The sequence below is a fragment of the Gymnoscopelus microlampas genome (genome assembly GCF_963454915.1).
Source record: "Gymnoscopelus microlampas genome assembly, chromosome: 19".
NCBI lineage: Eukaryota > Metazoa > Chordata > Actinopteri > Myctophiformes > Myctophidae > Gymnoscopelus > Gymnoscopelus microlampas.
Window position 1 is genome coordinate 46,327,867 of NC_139956.1, and position 19,775 is coordinate 46,347,641.

Consider the following 19,775-nt stretch of genomic DNA (forward strand, 5'->3'; position numbering starts at 1 on the left):
AAGCGTCATGGTGCCAGTTTGTAGCTGTAGCTGGACTATACTTGCATGTCATGATGCAGAAGTGCCACTAGATGGCAGTGTGGTATAATAAGCCTGAGATTGAATGCCTGGAGGCCAGGAGTTTCTTTTTGCTGTGAGGTTTCTCTGTCTCAAGCAGTGGTTCAACTCTATGAGTGGTTCTCTCAAAGTGGGGTCCGTGGACCCCCAGGGGTCCTTGGGAGTGTTCCAGGGGGTCCCCAGCAAAATGTGTTAATAATGCATCAAATTCAGTTCAACCACTTTAACTCTACGTATGTCAGCTAATTGAAAATAGCTGATCTACAAGCTCACAATGTGAGCTTCTATTTTTAAAAAAATCTTTAAAAGAAAAATATATTTAACAACACAACACAAATCTTGTACAGGGGTCCCTGGCAATACATATTTTCAGATGGGGGTCCTTGACATGAAAAAGTTTGAGAACCGCATAATTATTTCCATTGAAAACCTTTCATTTAAAAATTATATTTTGACAAATCATTACCCAAAATTCAGTACCCAAAATTCAGTACCCAAAATTCAGTACCCAAAATTCACTTCAGCTGGAATTTCAATTGTCTTCTCTCCCTTCTCTCCGCCTTCACCCACCCTCTTTGCTCTTTGAAAGTGACGCTTTGCACGTGACTTTGTTGCATTTCATTGAAACGTTGTTGCAGTGTGTTGCACTTCATTGAAATTATGTCACGCCAGAGCTCCTTTAAAGGAAACTAACTTTTTTTTGTAATGTAGGCTCTGGCTATTAAATGCATGCAGCCGCTTCTTATGACGTCTGTGTTTTCTAGCTCAGATCCTGCCCTGTCCTGCTGTCCTCAGTTGAACCAAGCTGGTGCTGCTGTGAACAATGCGGAAAAAGCTTCTTTTCGGTTCATTATCTCAAAGTGCATCAGCGGATTCACACCCGGAAAGAAGCCTTACTGATGTGAATACTGTGGGGAAATGTTCAGTGGAATGGATTCTCTCAAAGTACACCAGAGAATGCACACTGCAGAGAGGCCTAACTGCTGTGAACAGTGTGTTCAGTAGAATGGATTCTTTCAAAAAATACACCAGAGAATTCACTCTGGAGAGAATAGGCTCTATGCACAGCAGCCATTTTGGAGAAAAATTGTGCCTCTTCTTACTTCCTTCACAGGTGTTACCAATGATACTAATGAAGGCTCTCTTCCATTCTGGTCAAACAGAGTCAGGGTGCTGATATTGTGCATGTTGGCTCACTAGAAACACTAGTGGGTCTCAAAGTGTGGTCCAGGGACCCTCATGGTTCCTTGAGAGGGTGTAACTCTGAGAGTGTACAAATGGAACCGGGTCCATTTGGTCCTCCAAATTAAAAAAAGTCTAAGAACCACTATGCTACACTAAATGGAACAGAGCCTTCATTAGTGTCCTTACCGTTGTGACCAATGTGATGAAACGTTCACACAATTGTCTAATCTCTTAAGAACACCAGAGAATTCATTCACTGGAGAGAAGCCTTACAGCATGTGAACAATGTGGGGGAAAAGTCCACTACATTGTCTGGTCTCAAAGTACACCAAATAGTTCACACCAGAGTCAGACCACACCTCACTGCTGTGTCCACAAGGCCGGATCTACCATATGGGCACTTTGAGCCTGCTCAAATGCCCATTCATATAGGGGCAACTGAGCATGAAAGGGTTCCTCCGTGTTTAAAAAAATATATACAACAAAATAAATAATAATAATAATAATAATTCTTAATTTGATTACATTTTTTTAGCTCCGCGAAAATATCACCCATTCTCTTGATCATGATATGATTATCCATTCGGAAATAAAGTCATCATGAAATGGCTTTATTGCTGAGGGGAAGAGAGGGACAGAGAGGGGAGTAGATACATATTTTAATGTGCTGTTTAAGTTTAAAACAAGAAATGCTCCGTCTGACCGGTCATTTTGAGTTTGATAAAGAACGTATAGCAGACCAATTGTCTCCCTAATTAAAATCAGTTGCGAGTGGAGGAACGTGCAGCTATGGGAATCAAACAGGTTAATGGAATCAAGATGTATTTATACATAAAGGTCTTATCTATGTCAGTGGTTGCCAAACTGGGGGTCGGGGTCCCCAAATGATCTTTGGGGGGGTCCCCAGAATATTAACTTAAACAACTTTGTTTTCTCACCCAACAGTAATAAACCAATGTACAAGTGTATACAGGGTAGGCTATAATGCACATTTCTAAAGTTAAAATGTAAGGACTTTTAAGACCTTTATAATACCAAATAAGAACATGTGTCAAATATTACCTAAGAAAGAGGCAAACATTGTGAAAATAGCCGATCTACAGCCTTGTAGATCAGCTATTTTCACTATATTTATCTGTGGAACTGAGTCAAACTAGCTTGTCAAACTAGCTTGTCAGGGCAGGGGGGTCCCCATTTCAAATATGATTATTTTGGGGGGTCGTGGCCTGCAAAGTTTGGGAACCATTGTTGATTGTCATCACACAGTATGTTTGTGTTTACAGGAAATAATGACAAATCGAATTTGATGGACGTTTTTGCGTCGCTTCCACCCACCGATGGAATACAGTCTACATTCAGTGACATTGCACTAACACAAAAAATCACTCTCCAGTACAGGATGGGAGATTTAAAAAAAATGGAGATTAAAACTCAATTTCTAATGATAAAAAACGAAAAATTTTAAAATACAAAATTCTGAAAATACAAAATTTTGAAAATACAATTTTTTTAAAACAAAACATAAATAAAGAAATCACTCACTGAGCCTTTAAAACTGTTCTTGGACTCAGGTGCCACCGCACAGGGCAATACCTTTTTATGAGCATTGTGTGATAAATGCTATCAGTGTGGCTGGGTGGGACATACTAGAGAGTTCCTTCATGTGCGCTGTCATGACGAACTGAACCATCCACAGCGACACTCCCCTGTAACTCAACCTGTGGGCCGGGGCCAACCGGTGGGCCGTGAGCAGTGGTGGGAAAAGTACCAATATAAAAGTATCAATACTGCAATGTAGAAGTACTCCGTTATGAGTAAAGGTCAGGAATTAAAAATGTACTTGAGTAAAAGTAGGCTACTAAAGTATTGGTATCAAAATGTACTGAAAGCACCAAAAGTAAAAGTACTCAAAAGTTTGAAAATAGCCGATCTACAAGCTCACAACGCGTCGCGATGCGACGCGTTGTGAGCTTTGATCGGCTATTTTCAAATAGCCTATGTGTAAAATAGGGCTAAAGTGGTTAATGTATGTTTTATAATGTAATCATTTATAACTGTAAACTAGTAACTAAAGTTTTCAAATAATTGTAGTGGAGTGAAAGTACAATATTTGCATCTGAGACGTAGTGGAGTAGAAGTAAAAGTATTGGAAATTGGAAATACTCAAGTAAAGTACAAATACAGTACCTAAACATTTTACTTAAGTACAGTACTTGAGTAAATGCACTTACAGTAGTTACTTTCCACCACTGGCCATAAGGATATTGAAAGTGGGACAAATGTTTAAAAAATCATTGAAAAAAAATGTACGATTTTAATGATAACAGAGTACCAAAGTCCTGACGTCACTCGTTCTTCCCCTGGGTTGCAGAAGTAATTTCTCTATGGAGAATGACATTGTTTCATCTTAGAATCGTCTCATGTAACATTTGTGGTCCAAAAATGAACACATTTTCCCGGCGATATTGTCAGGGAGGCGGCTCTGTATCGTTTATGATAGTCAGTCACTCATATTTGATACAGTCTGTTTCTGGTGAAAATTGTATTAATTTGTCGGGGGTAACTTTAGCGTTTCCTCGCCGTCTGTTGATGCTTCATATCCATATGAATTCAAACCGCCAGGCTCATTTGTTTATTTTTCGAACGCAGTGCTTATCTGATTTGATATTAAATAACACGTCTATGGGAATTCAGAATGGGGTGGGAAAACATGACCCAGGTAGGATGCGTAAATTACGTCAGACTTCGGTGCCCTATAACTTTAATATAAAACAGATTATAAAAAACAATAGTCATTGTATTCTTTCTTTAAAACATTGAAACATTTTGATCCAAGCCGCAACTTTGACTTTACTTGAGAATTTATACTTTTTTATACTTTACTTCTACTTGAATACAGTACATGTCAGAGGCAGATGTTGTACTTTTTACTCCACTTCAACAATGTCACATGCAGCTTTAGTTACTACTTTGCATATTTAGATCATTACAAAACATACATTAACCAATTATGGCCTATGTCATACGTCAGCTATTCGAAAATAGCAAAGATTGTATATAAATGGTGCATTTATATAGCGCTTTTATCCAAATCGCTTTACATAGATTGTGCATTACATTCACTCATTCACACACCGATGGCGGAGGAAACCATGCAAGGCACCAACCTGCTCATTGGGAGCAATAGGCTCTATGCACAGCAGCCATATTGGAAAGAAATTGGGCTTCTTCTTACTTCCTTCACAGGTGTTACCAATGATACTAATGAAGGCTCTGTTCCATTCCGGTCAGGGTGCTGATAACGTGCATGTTGGCTCACTAGAAACACTCCATTTTGGTTCGCATATGGCCCCTTATGGTGGGTGTGTAACTCTGAGAGTGTACGAATGGAACCAAATGGACCCGTAAGGGTCCATTTGGTTCCATTTGTACACTCTCAGAGTTATTGGGGTCCTAACCTCGCATCACCAGTCTTTCCACCTCGGAGGAAAGCCTGGTCTGCGTTCCAGAAGACAACATATGATCCGGTCTAGACCACGCCTACTGAAAGAAAAAAAGAAAAAAGAATCCTCTTTCCGGTTCTGCCTATCCGTTTTTGCGGTTTAAATGGAATAGAGTTTCCCCGTGGGATAATACCGATGCTAAATAGTCTCCGGATAGTGCACGCACATTTACATTTAAAAAATAAGCTAAACAATGCCGTATCAAGGATTTTATTAGCACGGACCTATTTTGGGGTGAGACGTCTTTCCGGTTCTGCCTATCCGGCCACTTTTTCTTTTTTTTACTTCCGCTCCCGACCGGATCATATACCCGAAAATGGAATGCTGCCCAGGCTATTGGGGTCCTTGTAAATAAGACAACCACTATATGGAACTGAGCCTTAATTAGTATTATTGGTAACACCTGTGAAGGAAGGGGGCCAATTCATTCTCAATATGGCTGCTGTGCATAGAGCCTATTAGGGTAGCGGCTTGCTCAAGGACACTTCGACACTAACTTTTCTGGGGGAGCCTGGGATCGAACTGGAAACCTCACGGCTTCCATCCGGTAAACATTCTTTTATCATGTGAGCACTCTTACTTTGGTGCTGTAAGTATATTTTGATGCCAAAACCTTAGTACTTCTACTAAATCTAACATTCGGAATACAATGCTTTTACTTGGAAGAGAGTAAGTGATCAGAGTATTTCTTCCACTACTGGGTGGAATATGATGATATTCTGCATGTGCCTCGTGTAAAACTGAAGGACAGCAGCACTCCCTTATAATGATGTCATGTGGATCCCTGGCCTGCACGCGCGGGTGTGGGTGCGTCCGTGCATGTGTGTGTGTGTGTGTGTGTGTGTGTGTGTGTGTGTGTGTGTGTGTGTGTGTGTGTGTGTGTGTGTGTGTGTGTGTGTGTGTGTGTGTGTGTGTGTGTGTGTGTGTGTGTGTGTGTGTGTGTGAGACAGACAGACAGACAGACAGACAGACAGACAGACAGACAGACAGAGAGAGATTGTGATTATGATTGTGATTGTGTTCTGTACAGGCATGTGTAGACCACAGTGAGAACCAGTTGTGTTAGATTTCATAAAGAATGAACCTCTTAAACCCTCTTATGCTGTGTTGTATGTGGCATATAGAGGACATTGCCAGATGTTCACCTATTTTCACCAAATGAACACTGGACTATTTCTGCAGAATGTTTGTCTATTAGGCCTGTGACATGTGGCCCAGAATAGGGACACATAGGAACACAATAGTAGTGGTGAGAGCCCATTGAATCTGACACATGGTATTCTTGACATTACAGCCGACCATAATATGGTCAATAATCAATAATATTGATTATTATTAGTATATATTATTAGTATTATATTATATACTAATTTGGATTTTTGGGGATTTCTAACACACTACAGTAAATAAACACGTCAGTTATTGCATTGTATTGCATTTTAATGCATTTTAAAGCTTGCATTGATTTAAATGGTCTATACATAGTTCCTCATTAATTACGAACTGCCTTATAAACTGTGCAATGATGTTTGCCGTACATTGAATCAATATTCAAGTTAGGTAACCTTTTAATGACTGTAGATTGGGAGACAGGATGACAGAATGTTTGCCTAGTATGCCAGTGACATGGCCAGAATTGGTGGACTAGGGTTCATGTGGTTATGGACCATTATTATCAGTGGTGTGACATGTTTAGCCCATTGAATGTGACTCATCGTATACTGCAGATTACTCCCAACCATATTGATATCAGAGGAAGCCTTTGGATTCTATTAATTAGAGAAAAGTGCCCTTCATATGTTTGGCCCCTCCCTACCTGAAAGCCCCCCACACACCCCTCATAATAATCCCCTCATACCTTCCCATCTTCCAAGCAGTTTGTACGTGAAAAAAACCCCAAGTGTGTATTGATTTGAAAAGTCTAGCCGAAAATAGTTCCTTATTAACCGTGCGATGATGCAATGATGCAGTGATCAATTAACATTTTAATGACTCTAGATTCGTAGACAGCCTGGTGCTGTCTTTATCTGTCTCTGTGTGTGTGTGTGTGTGTGTGTGTGTGTGTGTGTGTGTGTGTGCGTGCGTGCGTGCGTGCGTGCGTGCGTGCGTGCGTGCGTGCGTGCGTGCGTGCGTGCGTGCGTGCGTGCGTGTGTGTGCGCGTGCGTCCAGCAAAAAGGTTGTGTTATGGTAAAAAAAAACAAAAAAAACATATATGTGTGTGTGTATATATATATATATGTATACACACACACACACACACATGGCTAAGCTAAGGTTTAGGCATGAAAATGGCGTTAAATTGTCATCTTAAAAGGTTTGTCCTCGCAAGTATAGTAATACAAACGTGCGTGCGTGCGTGCGTGCGTGCGTGCGTGCGTGCGTGCGTGCGTGATGGGGGAGGGGGTGATGTATGTACAATGTACTGTACATACATATCTTACTCTTGATTTTTTGTTTGATCTGTTTCATGTTTGCTTTGGCAGTGTAAATGTGTGTTTTCACATGCCAATAAAGCCCCTCTGAATGGAATGATGTGGGTGTGGGTGAGTGGATAAAGGACAGGGAAATCATTGTGAGTAATGTAACTGTGATATGGGAAGGGTAAGGAATTTACTGGTAGGGACCGGTTTAGAGTTTCTCAACCGGTCCGATACAGTAAAAGTATGTGAATGTGCTGTTAAAGTTGGTCATTATGGATCATTATGGCAGAAACCATCTGTCATTATGGTTAACCTCTTACGCCCTTTAGCTAGAGTTTGATTTGTAAAAGAAAAAGGAAAGAAAAAAAACAGAGGTTGAAACATTGTCATAACTACTTAAGCCCTATGTAATTCTTCATTCAACAAATAGCGAAAACAGCAGCTGTACCAGTTGACAAGCTTGTGAGCTTGTGCAGCTGCTATTTTAGACATTACATTTTACAATTAAAAATAAAAGTAGGGACGCCAGGGTTAATGTGGTTAAATAGTTAAATGTGGGGTTAAATCATCAAACAAAGATATCAAACATCAGACTACATTCAACAAAAGGAATCGGATTTAATTCAGTCCGACCTGAAGCAGAGATAAAGCATATCCCCACCAGACAGAAACATTAATGACCAGAAGGGGGGATATGAAAAGCAGAGGCAAGGTTTTTTTTCCCCCTCACCCCCAACAAATACACCCTGCCTGTATACTTTGTGATATTTTCAAATTATTATTATAATTATTATTACCCGTATTATTATTATTAAACACCAGGTTCAAAGTGGTGAAAGGGATAGTTCACCCCCAAAATGACTTTTTTTTTTATGAATTAGTCACCCCATGGAGACTTGAATTCATGGATAATTTCACAAGCTTGAAATAATTTGATGATAATAATTCGATTACCGGCAGCGGTTCCAATAGGAGACACAAAGAGTCTCCTTTGTATCTCCTACCGAAACCGCTGCCTACCGGTCCGTTGGTCATCAAATTATTGTCTTAGGAATGCGACAAAAACAAAAAACTATCCATGAATTCAAGTATCCATGGGATGAGTAGTAGGACAAAGGCTCCATGTCCTCCCGGTGGGGGCTCCTCACGGGCAGGTGAGTCAGTAGGATACGACAGCAGTGATAACACAGAAATGTGTGTGGGGAGGAATTAAGTGGCCTAAAAATAGGGGGGGGGGGGGAAATATTGGCTACTCTAAATCTAAATAAATAAAAAAAGAACAACAAATATAGGGAATGGACACAAATTGTTGGAATTCATTTAAGTTACTGTATAACTGTATTATTCTCCGATCTGTATGTTATTTTGTAGTCAGACATCTGTTTGACCCTTGGATTGATATTCATTATATACGTATACAAAAAGATAAGATAACACAAACGTTTACTGACCTCGGGAGGGAAACCCAAGTGTCATAGCAACGGCCTAAATGTTATGTGTAATTTTATGTAGACATGTCCATGTTGTTTAGATCAGCGGTTCTCAACCTGTGGGTCGGGGTCCCCACATTCTGGTTTCTGGTTTGTGAAATGTGTGACATTTAACTGTGCCTCATTTTGCTGGGGACTCCCTGTCCCCCTCGAGGACCACCGGCGGTCCCCACCTGGAACCCACTATGCAAAGCACTGGTTTAGACACATGCCAGGTTTGATGTTTAGCTGGTATCGTATTTATTCTGATTTTCCACTTGTAAGAGCGTCTGTTATCCCCTTCAATCCGGGAAAGCATATCTGTGTCATTTTAGATTTTAGCCATATACTTTGGCTATACACAAATCATGAACATTTGTACAGTATCTTTGAATATATATATTTTTAAAGCAAATAGTTTTTTACTCTAATCTTTGCTTCTGGGAGTCCCTGGAACCAAATATTTTGAGATGGGGGTCCACGGCCAAATATATATATTTTGTGGGGGTCCTTGACATGAAAATGCCAAGGACCCCATGTTTGAGCACCACTGATATAGAAACATAGGTTTTTCAGAAAACTTTTAAGATTTTCTGTAGAAGACATGTAGAATCGGCCTCAGGTCTTAATGGGTTAAAGGCATACATTCAAGATTTTAGAATGAAACACAGGAGATGTACTGGTCGTAGTAGGAGTCCAGAACCAAACCTAGATAAATAAGAAGAAAATTAACATAAATGAAAATGAAATACAGAGCTGCTGGTCTTAGATAGGCCACTGCATGGTTCTCTGAATGAGTCTATAGGTGTGTCCTTGTAATCAAAGCTCAAATGACACAATAAACTTTAATATTTTACAGCGCAGAGTTGGCACTGATTTGAAACATAGAGTACAGTCTGAACACTGACCCTCCCCACCCCACCTATGAAACCATAACACTCATATACACATACACAAACAAGCAAGTACGCTCGCGCGCGCGCGCGCACACACACACACACACACACACACACACACACACACCCCTATCACTTATCAGTTACTCATTACGTGTTTTGCAATGTGCGCAGTAATGCAGGGGCAATCCCATGTAGGTGAGCGTGGCGATGATGGCATCTTCAGTGCGACGCCCCCCTCCACCCACACACACACCCCACGACCCCCCCCCTCCTCCTCCTCCTCCCCTCTCCCACCTGTCCCCACCATCCTTCCTGTATACCTGTCCTGTATAAAAGACCTGCGCTCCCTGTCCCCTGTCCTCATTGCCTGCTAACTAGTACAGTTAGCCATGCAAACGTTAAGATTTCTAGGTGTCCTGTTATGGATAAGGGGGTGCACCGCAGAGCCACAGACACAGCATGGGTGAGTGGGCTGACATTGATACAGTGATGCTATAAGTCATTCATTGCTTACCTGGCATCCTATAATTTATTGTACGGATACATTTTTACACTATACATGGATAAGAGCGTCTGCCAAATGCCTAAATTGTACATTGTAAGTGTGTTTCCTTTTTGAGAAAAGGAACAAAAGGGCATTAAGGATATGTTATGATAGTTATTACTAACAATTTAAATACAAGCTTTTTCTTGTATTACACGTGTAACAGTACATCTACAAATAATGTGTGTGTAATATGATAATGTATCACATTTTAAGCATGCATGTATAACGTTATTACATTATTATTTAAAAGTAGACGCTAGTCTGACTCTGAGCTCCTTGGGTTGTTTGAGGATTCTGGTCACCTTCAGTCTTTAACTCATCTAGGCCTGCACAAAGGGGCCTGTTTAGAGAGGGGCCCCTTTATAGAGGGGCCGGATCAGTAACTTTGGCCTTCTAATTCAATGTGATGCCTTAATTGTTGTGTTAATATTGTGTTTTGTCTTCAGAACAATTTGAGTTAAATGGTTTATTTTTTAAATAATTACATACGTTTCCATAATATACTGTAGGCCGATTTTTTTTAAATACATATATATATATATATATATATATATATATATATATATATATATATATATATATATATTATTGTTCATGTTCATTTTAATGTCACATTTACCGCAATATTTTGAGAAATTGACGCTGCAGACTTATTCGTTTATGAAGTACTTATTTATACTATTTGAGTTAAATTAAAGGTATTGTAGGGAACATTAAGCCTAAATTTAAAATATATATATATATATTTAGCATTTTTTCCCCTCTATCAGCCACTATATAATGATGCTGGGGTGTTTTCCTCCATTGAAACACAGTCCTCCTTCTGAAATCCGTATTTTCCCTAATGTTTATGTGTTCTATGTTTATGTCCGGGACGTAAATTAACGCACGCATGTGCGCGTCCGTGCGCGTCCGTGCGCGTCCGTGTCCGTATGAACGTTTACTTTCGGTTTTAAAACGCTCTCAAACTTCGTTTTTGAGGCACAGAATTTACTTTTAAGATAGCGTGTGGATAGAATTTAGTTGTTTAACTTCATATATGTGGTCAATTTATCATGAAAGAGCCTATTTAAAAATAAAAATTCAGAGAACCAGCAGGGCGGGAATTTCCGCATATTGTATCCCAATAAAGCAACCTGTTTTCGGGCACCATCCCTTAAAAAGTACCTCGCTATGGAACTCCCTCCTGCGTCACCCCCTGGTGGTCGGGGAAAAGTACTGCTGGTGTTTATTTACCTCTGAACTCCCGCGTATACCTTTAAGGTGATTGCTGTGAAACAATCTTATACTGTCAAAGGATCTTTGGGAATAAACATAGTCTTTTGTAACAATTAACTTTCATTCACGTTATTAGATTATATTGAGATATAGTGTGGCTTTGGATTCTGTATTTCAATGCAAATGTATTTGTCTTTCTTTCTTTCTTTCTGTCTTTCTTTCTTTCTTTCTTTCTTTCTTTCTTTCTTTCTTTCTTTCCACAGTCATGTGAAAACAGAGGTGGAGGATGGTAAGTTTCCCGTTATGAAATTGATGAATAGACTTCCTTATCTGATGTACATGCATTGGACCTATTTGATGTGCATACATTGGACCTAAAGTATGCTTTGGGTCCAATGTAGACATGTACACACACACACACACACACACACACACACACACACACACACACACACACACACACACACACACACACACACACACACACACACACACACACACACACACACACACAAACACACACACTTGAACAGTATACTGTATGTGTGTATCTTGAAGGTGATTTATCACCTTTAACCTGACAGTAATGACTCAGGTGAAGAGTGTGCACGACACACACGCTCAGCGCCTGACCCATGTTTCTCTGCCCGCACCCAGCCACCACCCTGTCCTTAACTCTACCTTTATCATTCGTTATCTCCTGCTTATTCAGTATCCAAGTCATAAGAACGAAACCTTTAACAAGTGTGTAAAAGATGTGAAGGGAGCATTTTCTCTCCACACACCGTGCAGACCTTATAGATGTCAGTGCTTGGGTGTATCCCTGATTAGCTTAGGACCCATAAAGTACTGCATCATATGATCATATATAATCATATAGTACATTGGATCGATGCAGCATGTTGTAAAACAGTGTGGTGGCGTGCCATGTGAGAGGGTGGAATCTGTGAGATAATGGTGAAGAAGAACCCCAGAAACCATGCCCTGGTGCAGGCTTGGTGGTTGGTAGACCACGTACCGCTCCGTAACTAGTTGTAATGTAATTCCTGGACAAAAGTCTATCTAAGAGAGTGTGATTGCACTTGTTCAGTGGTTCTCCAAACTTTGCAAGGACCCCCAAAAAAATATGTATTTGGCCACAGAACCCCACCTGAAAAAGAATTGTGGCAGTGCCAAAAATATTCAATAAAAAACAATAATAATGATTTTTCACAACTTGTAGATTGGCTATTTTCAAAGCTTTTGCGCTTCGGCTATTTTCAAATAGCCTAAAGTGATTACATGAGACTATGTTGGACTGGAAAGGCTCTGCTGAATGGAACACGGCCTTAATCAGTATCATTGGTAACACCTGAAGGAATTAAAGGACGCGGCCCAATTATAACAGTAGTTCCCTTTTCCAGAAGGGGGCATAAACATTTCCTGTTCCGGGTTAGTTTCTCATAGCTTTATTTGATTGGCTCAGCAACAGATTTGAACTGGAAACACAATGTGAAGGTGTCTCGTGTTCCCAGTTCAGGAAATGTGTATGCCACAACTTCTGGAAAAGAGAACTAGTTATGAGGCTATATCTGGTCTTGTTTGCGGGTGGAAAGCCGGGCGGGGGAAAGTCCACTCCTCACTGTCAGGTGAAGAACAGTGGCTGGTTAATGGTCAAACATCATCCTTAATTGTCTCTCTGTCATCTCCATGCAGCAGTCCTGACGTCCTGTGACTTCAACCAGGACAGCGCTCCGTTCTGCAGCTTCACCCAGGAGTCCTGGCCGGCCGACAACAGCGACTGGACCAGACATCGAGGTCCCACCCCGACGCCGGGCACTGGGCCCAACGGAGACTATCCCGATGGGGGTCAGTATACTGTGTTGACACCTTCTGTTGGTCTTCACTTAGTCTTCAGGCATTCCCACTTTATTACATACATGTGTATAGCATGGTGTCCTGGTTCTTCCTTACCACCCATAGGGTCCAGTTGGTGTGGGTGTGGGGAAGAATGGGAGGAGACATGCGATAAAGGCCACAAGACATGAACCATAAATGCCATGTTTAGGTCTTAGCTGTGCTTTTATCTGACCGACCAAAAAGGCACAATATCTGCAAGTGAGGTCTCCAACAAACTAGCCTGGTAAACCATCCCGGTCTTTGAATTAATTTACATATATATATATATATATATATATATATATATATATATATATATATATGGAAATTTGAATTCACGCGACCGGGATGGTTTACCAGGCTAAAATTGAATTTTATGGACTATAGTTGTAAAGAAAAAATGCTTAATGAAAGAATTCTCCCCCCCTCGTTCTCCCCCATCTTTCCTTCTATCTCCTTCTATCTCCTTCTATCTCCTTCAATCTCCCCCTCTCCCCCTCTCCCCCTCTGTCTGTCTGTCTGTCTGTCTGTCTGTCTGTCTCTCTTCCTCGCCATCTTTCTGTCCGTATGTCTGCCTGTCTCTCTTCCTCTCCGTCTTTCTCTCCTTATCTGTCTGTCTGTCTGTCTGTCTGTCTGTCTGTCTGTCTGTCTGTCTCTCTTCCTCTCCATCTTTCTCTCCTTCTCTGTCTGTCTGTCTGTCTCTCTCTCTCTCTCTCTCTCTCTCTCTCTCTCTCTCTCTCTCTCTCTCTCTCTCTCTCTCTCTCTCCCTCTCTCCCTCTCTCTCTCCCTGTCTCTCCCTGTCTCTCTCCCTCCCTCCAGAGGGCTTCTACATCTACCATGAGGGTGACAACGTGGCCAATGGGCAGAGGGCTCGTCTTCTCAGCCCCGCCCTCTCCTCGTCAGCCACGGCGATGTGCGTTCGGTTCCGCTACTACATGTACGGTTCTGACAGCAACAACCAGCTCAAGGTTCTGGCGAGGAGGCCCGGCTCAGAGGAGGACCTGTGGACCAAGACAGGGTTCCAGAGTCCAGGCTGGCTGGCAGGCGCCGTCACCGTTTCAAAACCGTCCGGGCAGACCATCAATGTAAGTGTCTTTTTTTGCCAGGTTGCCAAACCTGGTCTCTATCTACACTCCAGCTAGTAGTGACTTTTCATTGGCCCTTTTGCGTGACTTTTGCGTGACTTTTTCCTCATTGGCTGGTCATTTAGCCAATGAGGGCACAGTGTCCTTTCAGAATATGGGCTCTAAAGACGACCCGCAATACTGTGTTCGGCCGCTGTATGAACTGTGGCGCTGTTCCTCATTTGGCCTTTTAACATTGCCATGTTTAGTGAGAGAAATAAGCAACCAGGTCTAGGAAAATAAGCCCAAAAAGAAGCAACTATAGGCCACATGAGCACTTTCAACCGTCGGCTATTTGAAAATAGCCATGCCACAACCTGGTATAATATGACTGTGTCATATCTTGTTTGCCATTATATATCCTGTGTATACTGGAGGTCAGCGGTTAATTTTTCATTTCAATGACCCCCACTCTGATACGATATCTGGGACCTCCAGTGTCATTGGGTCTCAAAGTGGGGTCCGGGGACCCCCAGGGGTCCTTGGGGAGGGGTTCCAGGGAGTCCCCAGCTAAATTAGTTAATACTATTTTTAACCATATTTTATACTTTAGCTTTTAAAAAATAGCAGATCTACAAGCTCATAGCGCGTCACTTCGTGCCGCGCTATGAGCTTGTAGATCTGCTATTTTTGAAAAATCATGAACATGATGTGCACATCTTTGAATACTTTTTAAAGCAAAATATTTTGGGTTCTTAACTATCAACCTTTTCGCTGGGAACCCCCTTGAACCCCATCAAGGGCCCCCAGCAGTCCCTGGACCCCGCCTTGAGAACCACTGAGCTTGAGAATGAATGCTCTTCTTCGTCAACACCCTGCTTCACGCTCACACACATCATTCACTATATTTATTTATACTTTTGCCCGCTATACTGCGGGCAAAAGGGCAGCTCCTTTGGAGCAGTTTAGGGTTCAGTGCCTTGCTCAAGTACCGACGGAGCCGGGTGAGTGTTGTGACTCATATCTAAGGCATGTTTGCGCTTGCACTCAAAGCTTGGCCAAACATTCTCTTCAATTGTACGGTATAGTATAAGAACAGAGTCTACTTGAGTAAATGTACTTAGTTACTTTACACAAGAGCTAGAGAGATGGGGAGACCCCTGTTACTGAACAAACACTCTATAGCAATGATTACTATATAGAGCTTTAACTTTTTAACAAAAAAAAGTGTAGTTTTGACCAAAAATATCACTTACAGAACTTTAACCATAATAATAATAACTACTGTATATCTAATGAAACGTTAACCATTAAATACAGTATTCCCTTACACGGAGCAGTCATGCTTGGCCAAAAATGTGCCCCCTGGAGTGTTTCTCTCACCATATACATTCAGAGATATTGTTCCCTCATAAATGTAGACAAACATGGGCATTCAGTCACACACGCATGTACGCATGTGCGCGCATATGTAAGCACGCGCACACACACACACACACACACATACACACACGCAAGTGCACGAACGCCCGTGTGCACAATCACACACAGATGAGTCACACACGGTCATCTTTTTACAAGCCGAAGGATTTTTTACTGCTCATCTTATCGCTACTCGCACATTTTTTAAGACCAGTTGTTGTAAAACAGTTAAGATGGGAGTGTCGGAACAGTGGGGCCCTCGGGTTTATTACTCGCACGCAACTCATTTGAAACTCATTTTCACACACACGGGTCAAAAGCAGCGCACCGTTTATGTCAACGGTTTGAAGGCGAGGCTACACTGGGAGAGAAAGTCAAGGCAGTGCTGACTGCCATTCACATGAAGTGTTATTGATCTAACATCCCTTCTTATCTGGGTGCTTTTAACAAACTGTGATTTTTATGGTGTGGCTCTGCGGGATATAGAGGTTAGCCTTCTCTGAAGGGGATTGTCAACCTTTTTTTTTTGGTCCTTTGGAAAAAAAACACTATAAAATTTGAGCTGATAAATGATGAGTGTGTGTGTGTGTGTGTGCGTGTGTGTGTGTGTGTGTGTGTGTGTGTGTGTGTGTGTGTGTGTGTGTGTGTGTGTGTGTGTGTGTGTGTGTGTGTGTGTGTGTGTGTGTGTGTGTGTGTGTGTGTGTGTGTGTGTGTGTGTGTGTGCAGGTCGTGTTTGAGGCCAAGAGAGGCTTCAGTTCTTCATGTGACACAGCCCTGGACAACATTGTCATCAGCGAAGGAGCCTGTCTCAGTGAGCAACACACACACACACACACACACACACACCACACACCACACACCACACACACACACACACACACACACACACACACACACACACACACACACACACACACACACACACACACATGCAACATTGCATATACTGTCGGGCAGACATCTCCGTATTTTAACTTTTTTCGTAAATGAATGCCTTACTATACCATTCTATGTCACACAAGAGTAGCACAAATAGCCGATCTACAAGCTCAAACGTTTTTAGCTTCGCTAGTTTTGCTACTTGAAATAGGAATCCTGTTTTTTTTTTTTGTGCTATTTTTTTATTTTGGAATCCTGAAAAGTAACATTTTTATTTCATTTCAAATCCATTTAGTTATACTTATGTTAACTTTATGAACTTAAAAACAAATATATTGGACATAAAAAAGACAGTCATTAAGCTACTAATATAGACTTAAGTAATTAAAGCGGGTCATGTTTGCATGTTTGGAATTGTAACAGCTGAAATCAATAATATATCAGCATTCTGATATTAACCTGCGGGCCGCATTAAGTGAAGGTGGGGGTCGCATGTATATGTAAACCTGATCTAAATGTGTCTTGTCCCCAGCCTGTGTGACTGGCTGTGATTTTGACACGCTTGGTGACCTGTGCGGGTGGACCACCCCGCTGCCGGAGAATCCTGACCTCTTTGGCTTTGAACAGTGGAATGGACCCACAGACACCGAGGGCACAGGACCCGACGATGACTTTACCAAACCTGGATGTGAGTGGCTTCCTCATGCAGTATGAATTGGCATGTCTTTTATTATTTTCAAATAACCAAAGTTTAAATAGGGCTGAAGTGGTTAATGTACTGTATGTTTTGTACTAATAATCAAAATCTATAAAGTAACTAGTAACTAAAGTTTTTAAATAAAAGTTGTGGAGAAAAAGTACAATATGTGTCTCTGAGATGTAGTGGAGTAGAAGTAAAAGTATATCAAATTGGAAGTACCTCACAATTGTACTTAAGTACAGTACTTGAGTACTTGTACTTACTTGTACGTACTTGTAGTTACTTTCCACCAATGGTCTCCAGCCCCAATCAAGTCCCCTGTACTCTAAACTGAAAGATACTAGATACTAATTGAACGTTTTTTCAAGGTGATCTCATTTGTAAAGCCTTCATTTTGTGGTTGTTGACGTAGACTTTATGTCATCTTTGAAATGTAGTTGGTTCCTACTTGTTGCTGGACTCCTTCTCCGCTGTGATCGGAGCCTCGGCGGAGATCAGAAGTCCTCCCACCGCCTCCACCGGCTGCCTGGACCTTTCCTTCTACTACTACATGTATGGCACCGCCACCACCATGCAGCTGAGCGTACACGCCCTCACTACAGGTAAGAGACCTGGATAGAATATGGTAGAGAATATAGGGCGCTTGGGTGGCGCAATAGGCTCTATGCACAGCAGCCATATTATCACTTCTTTCACAGGTGTTACCAATGATACTAATGAAGGCTCGGTTCCGTTTAGTCTAGCACAGTGGTTTCCACGACCCCCACAACTCTGAGAGTGTGCAAATGGAACCAAATGGATTTGTACACTCTCAGAGTTACACACCCGTAAGGGGCCATTTGGAAGGCCATGAGGTTCCCTGGACCCCAACTGTAGACCCACTGGTGTAGCAGAGTGTTTCCAGTGAGCCAACATGCAACAATATCAGCACCCTGACTCTGTTTAACCAGAATGGAACAGAGCCTTCATTAGTATAATTGGTAACACCTGTGAATGTCTTCATAATATGACTGCTGTGAATAGAGCCTATGGTAAATTGCCAGCCCACTACCGCGGAGGTTGTGCGTTCAAATCCACTGTGGTGACATCTGGCTTTGTCAAATGTCTCTATGCGAACACACATTGGCAAAAACAATAAAAAGGTTTCCACACTGTAGCTCCCTTTGATATCTTTATTTTGGCACCACCTAAAATTAACCCATTTGAGACCTGAAGCCGATTCTACATGTCTCCTAAATCCCAAAAGTTTTCTGAAAAACGTATGTTTCTATATCAGTGGTGCTCAATCTTTTTCATGTCAAGGACCCCCAAAATTATATGTATTTGCCCGCGGACCCCCATCAAAATGTCTTGTTTCAGAGACCCCCCAGAAGCAAAGATTTGAGTTAAAAATGTTCGCTTTAAAAATATATGTATTCAAAGATTTGCACACATTTTCACAATTTTTCAAAAAGAGCAGATCTACAAGCTTGTAGCGCAGCACTCGGTACCGCGCTATGAGCTTGTATATCAGCTATTTTTGAATAGCCCAAAGTGTAATATAATGCTTTTTAGCTCAAATCTAAAAATGACACAGTTCCAGGTCTTAATGGGTTAAATAGAAAAGCTGTCAAAGGGAGCTACTGACATTTGCCTTGTCAAGGCGTTTTGCCTTTTGAAGTTCAGCACATGCCTTTAAATGGTATGCGGCTGTGCACGAAATCCTTTGATCTTCGTTCAGTGAAACCTTCACTCAATGAATTTTAAGGCCTTGTTTTCTATCAAACATTTTGCACAACTTGGCTTTAAACATACCTGGCACTCTTCCAACATGTGCAACTGTAGACTAAATAGGTAAGATTGTAGTACACCAACGTTACAAGCAATCAACACTGCATGGTTCAGTGCCATGTTATTCAAGCAAAGGGACTGATAATGAGAAGAGGGACTGCTTTTATTTTTATATCATTGTCTTATTGACTTCCTTGGGCATCCAGTCATCCCGTCTCTTCCATCTCTCCAGGTGGCAGCCTTGGAGCTCCTCTCTTCACCGTCCGAGGGAACCAGGGTCAGGCCTGGAAGCCAGTGGAAGTCCGCTACCTCGGAACGGCTACTGTCACGGTAACTGTTGAGACTGAGCATTGGTGAATCTGTGTGTGTGCCAGTGTAACCACCTGGATTCGAACCCCGGTCTCCTGCTTGGGAAAACAAACATCTACTGCTCACCCCCCCCCCCCCCCCCCCTCTTGACTAAGAGAGATAGTTTGCTTAATTTATACTCGGTTGAGTGCTGTGTCGGTCACCAGAATAACCAATATACAAGCTGAAGTATATCGTCTATTTCCCATATTCAGCATAACTCACCATTTTAGGCTTCTAGGTATAAAGACAGGATTGTTCTGATATATTCACCTGCCTTTGACCTCTCACAGCTGGGAAGTTTGGACGAGCCCCCAATGTAATCCCCATTTGGCAAGAGAGATATTAGGCCTCTGGTCTTCAACCAGGTCATGTGTATGTGCATGACTCATGGATTTGTGTACCATTTCTTTTCT

General features: G+C 41.7%; 1 protein-coding gene across 1 annotated transcript in view; it reads left to right on the forward strand.

The window, feature by feature from the left end:
* The window catches only part of LOC311034551 (zonadhesin-like), a gene marked incomplete at both ends in the record, with an annotated part of 32,869 nt that extends 13,187 nt beyond the window's left edge, over positions 1–19,682 (forward strand). Inside the window, 7 exons of the mRNA XM_084042431.1 lie at positions 12,994–13,146; positions 13,996–14,261; positions 16,389–16,473; positions 17,074–17,229; positions 17,679–17,843; positions 19,244–19,341; positions 19,653–19,682. Of these exons, the coding sequence (XP_083898557.1) occupies positions 12,994–13,146; positions 13,996–14,261; positions 16,389–16,473; positions 17,074–17,229; positions 17,679–17,843; positions 19,244–19,341; positions 19,653–19,682 (953 nt within the window). The remainder of the gene's footprint in view (positions 1–12,993; positions 13,147–13,995; positions 14,262–16,388; positions 16,474–17,073; positions 17,230–17,678; positions 17,844–19,243; positions 19,342–19,652) is intronic.
* Positions 19,683–19,775: the final 93 nt, after the last annotated feature.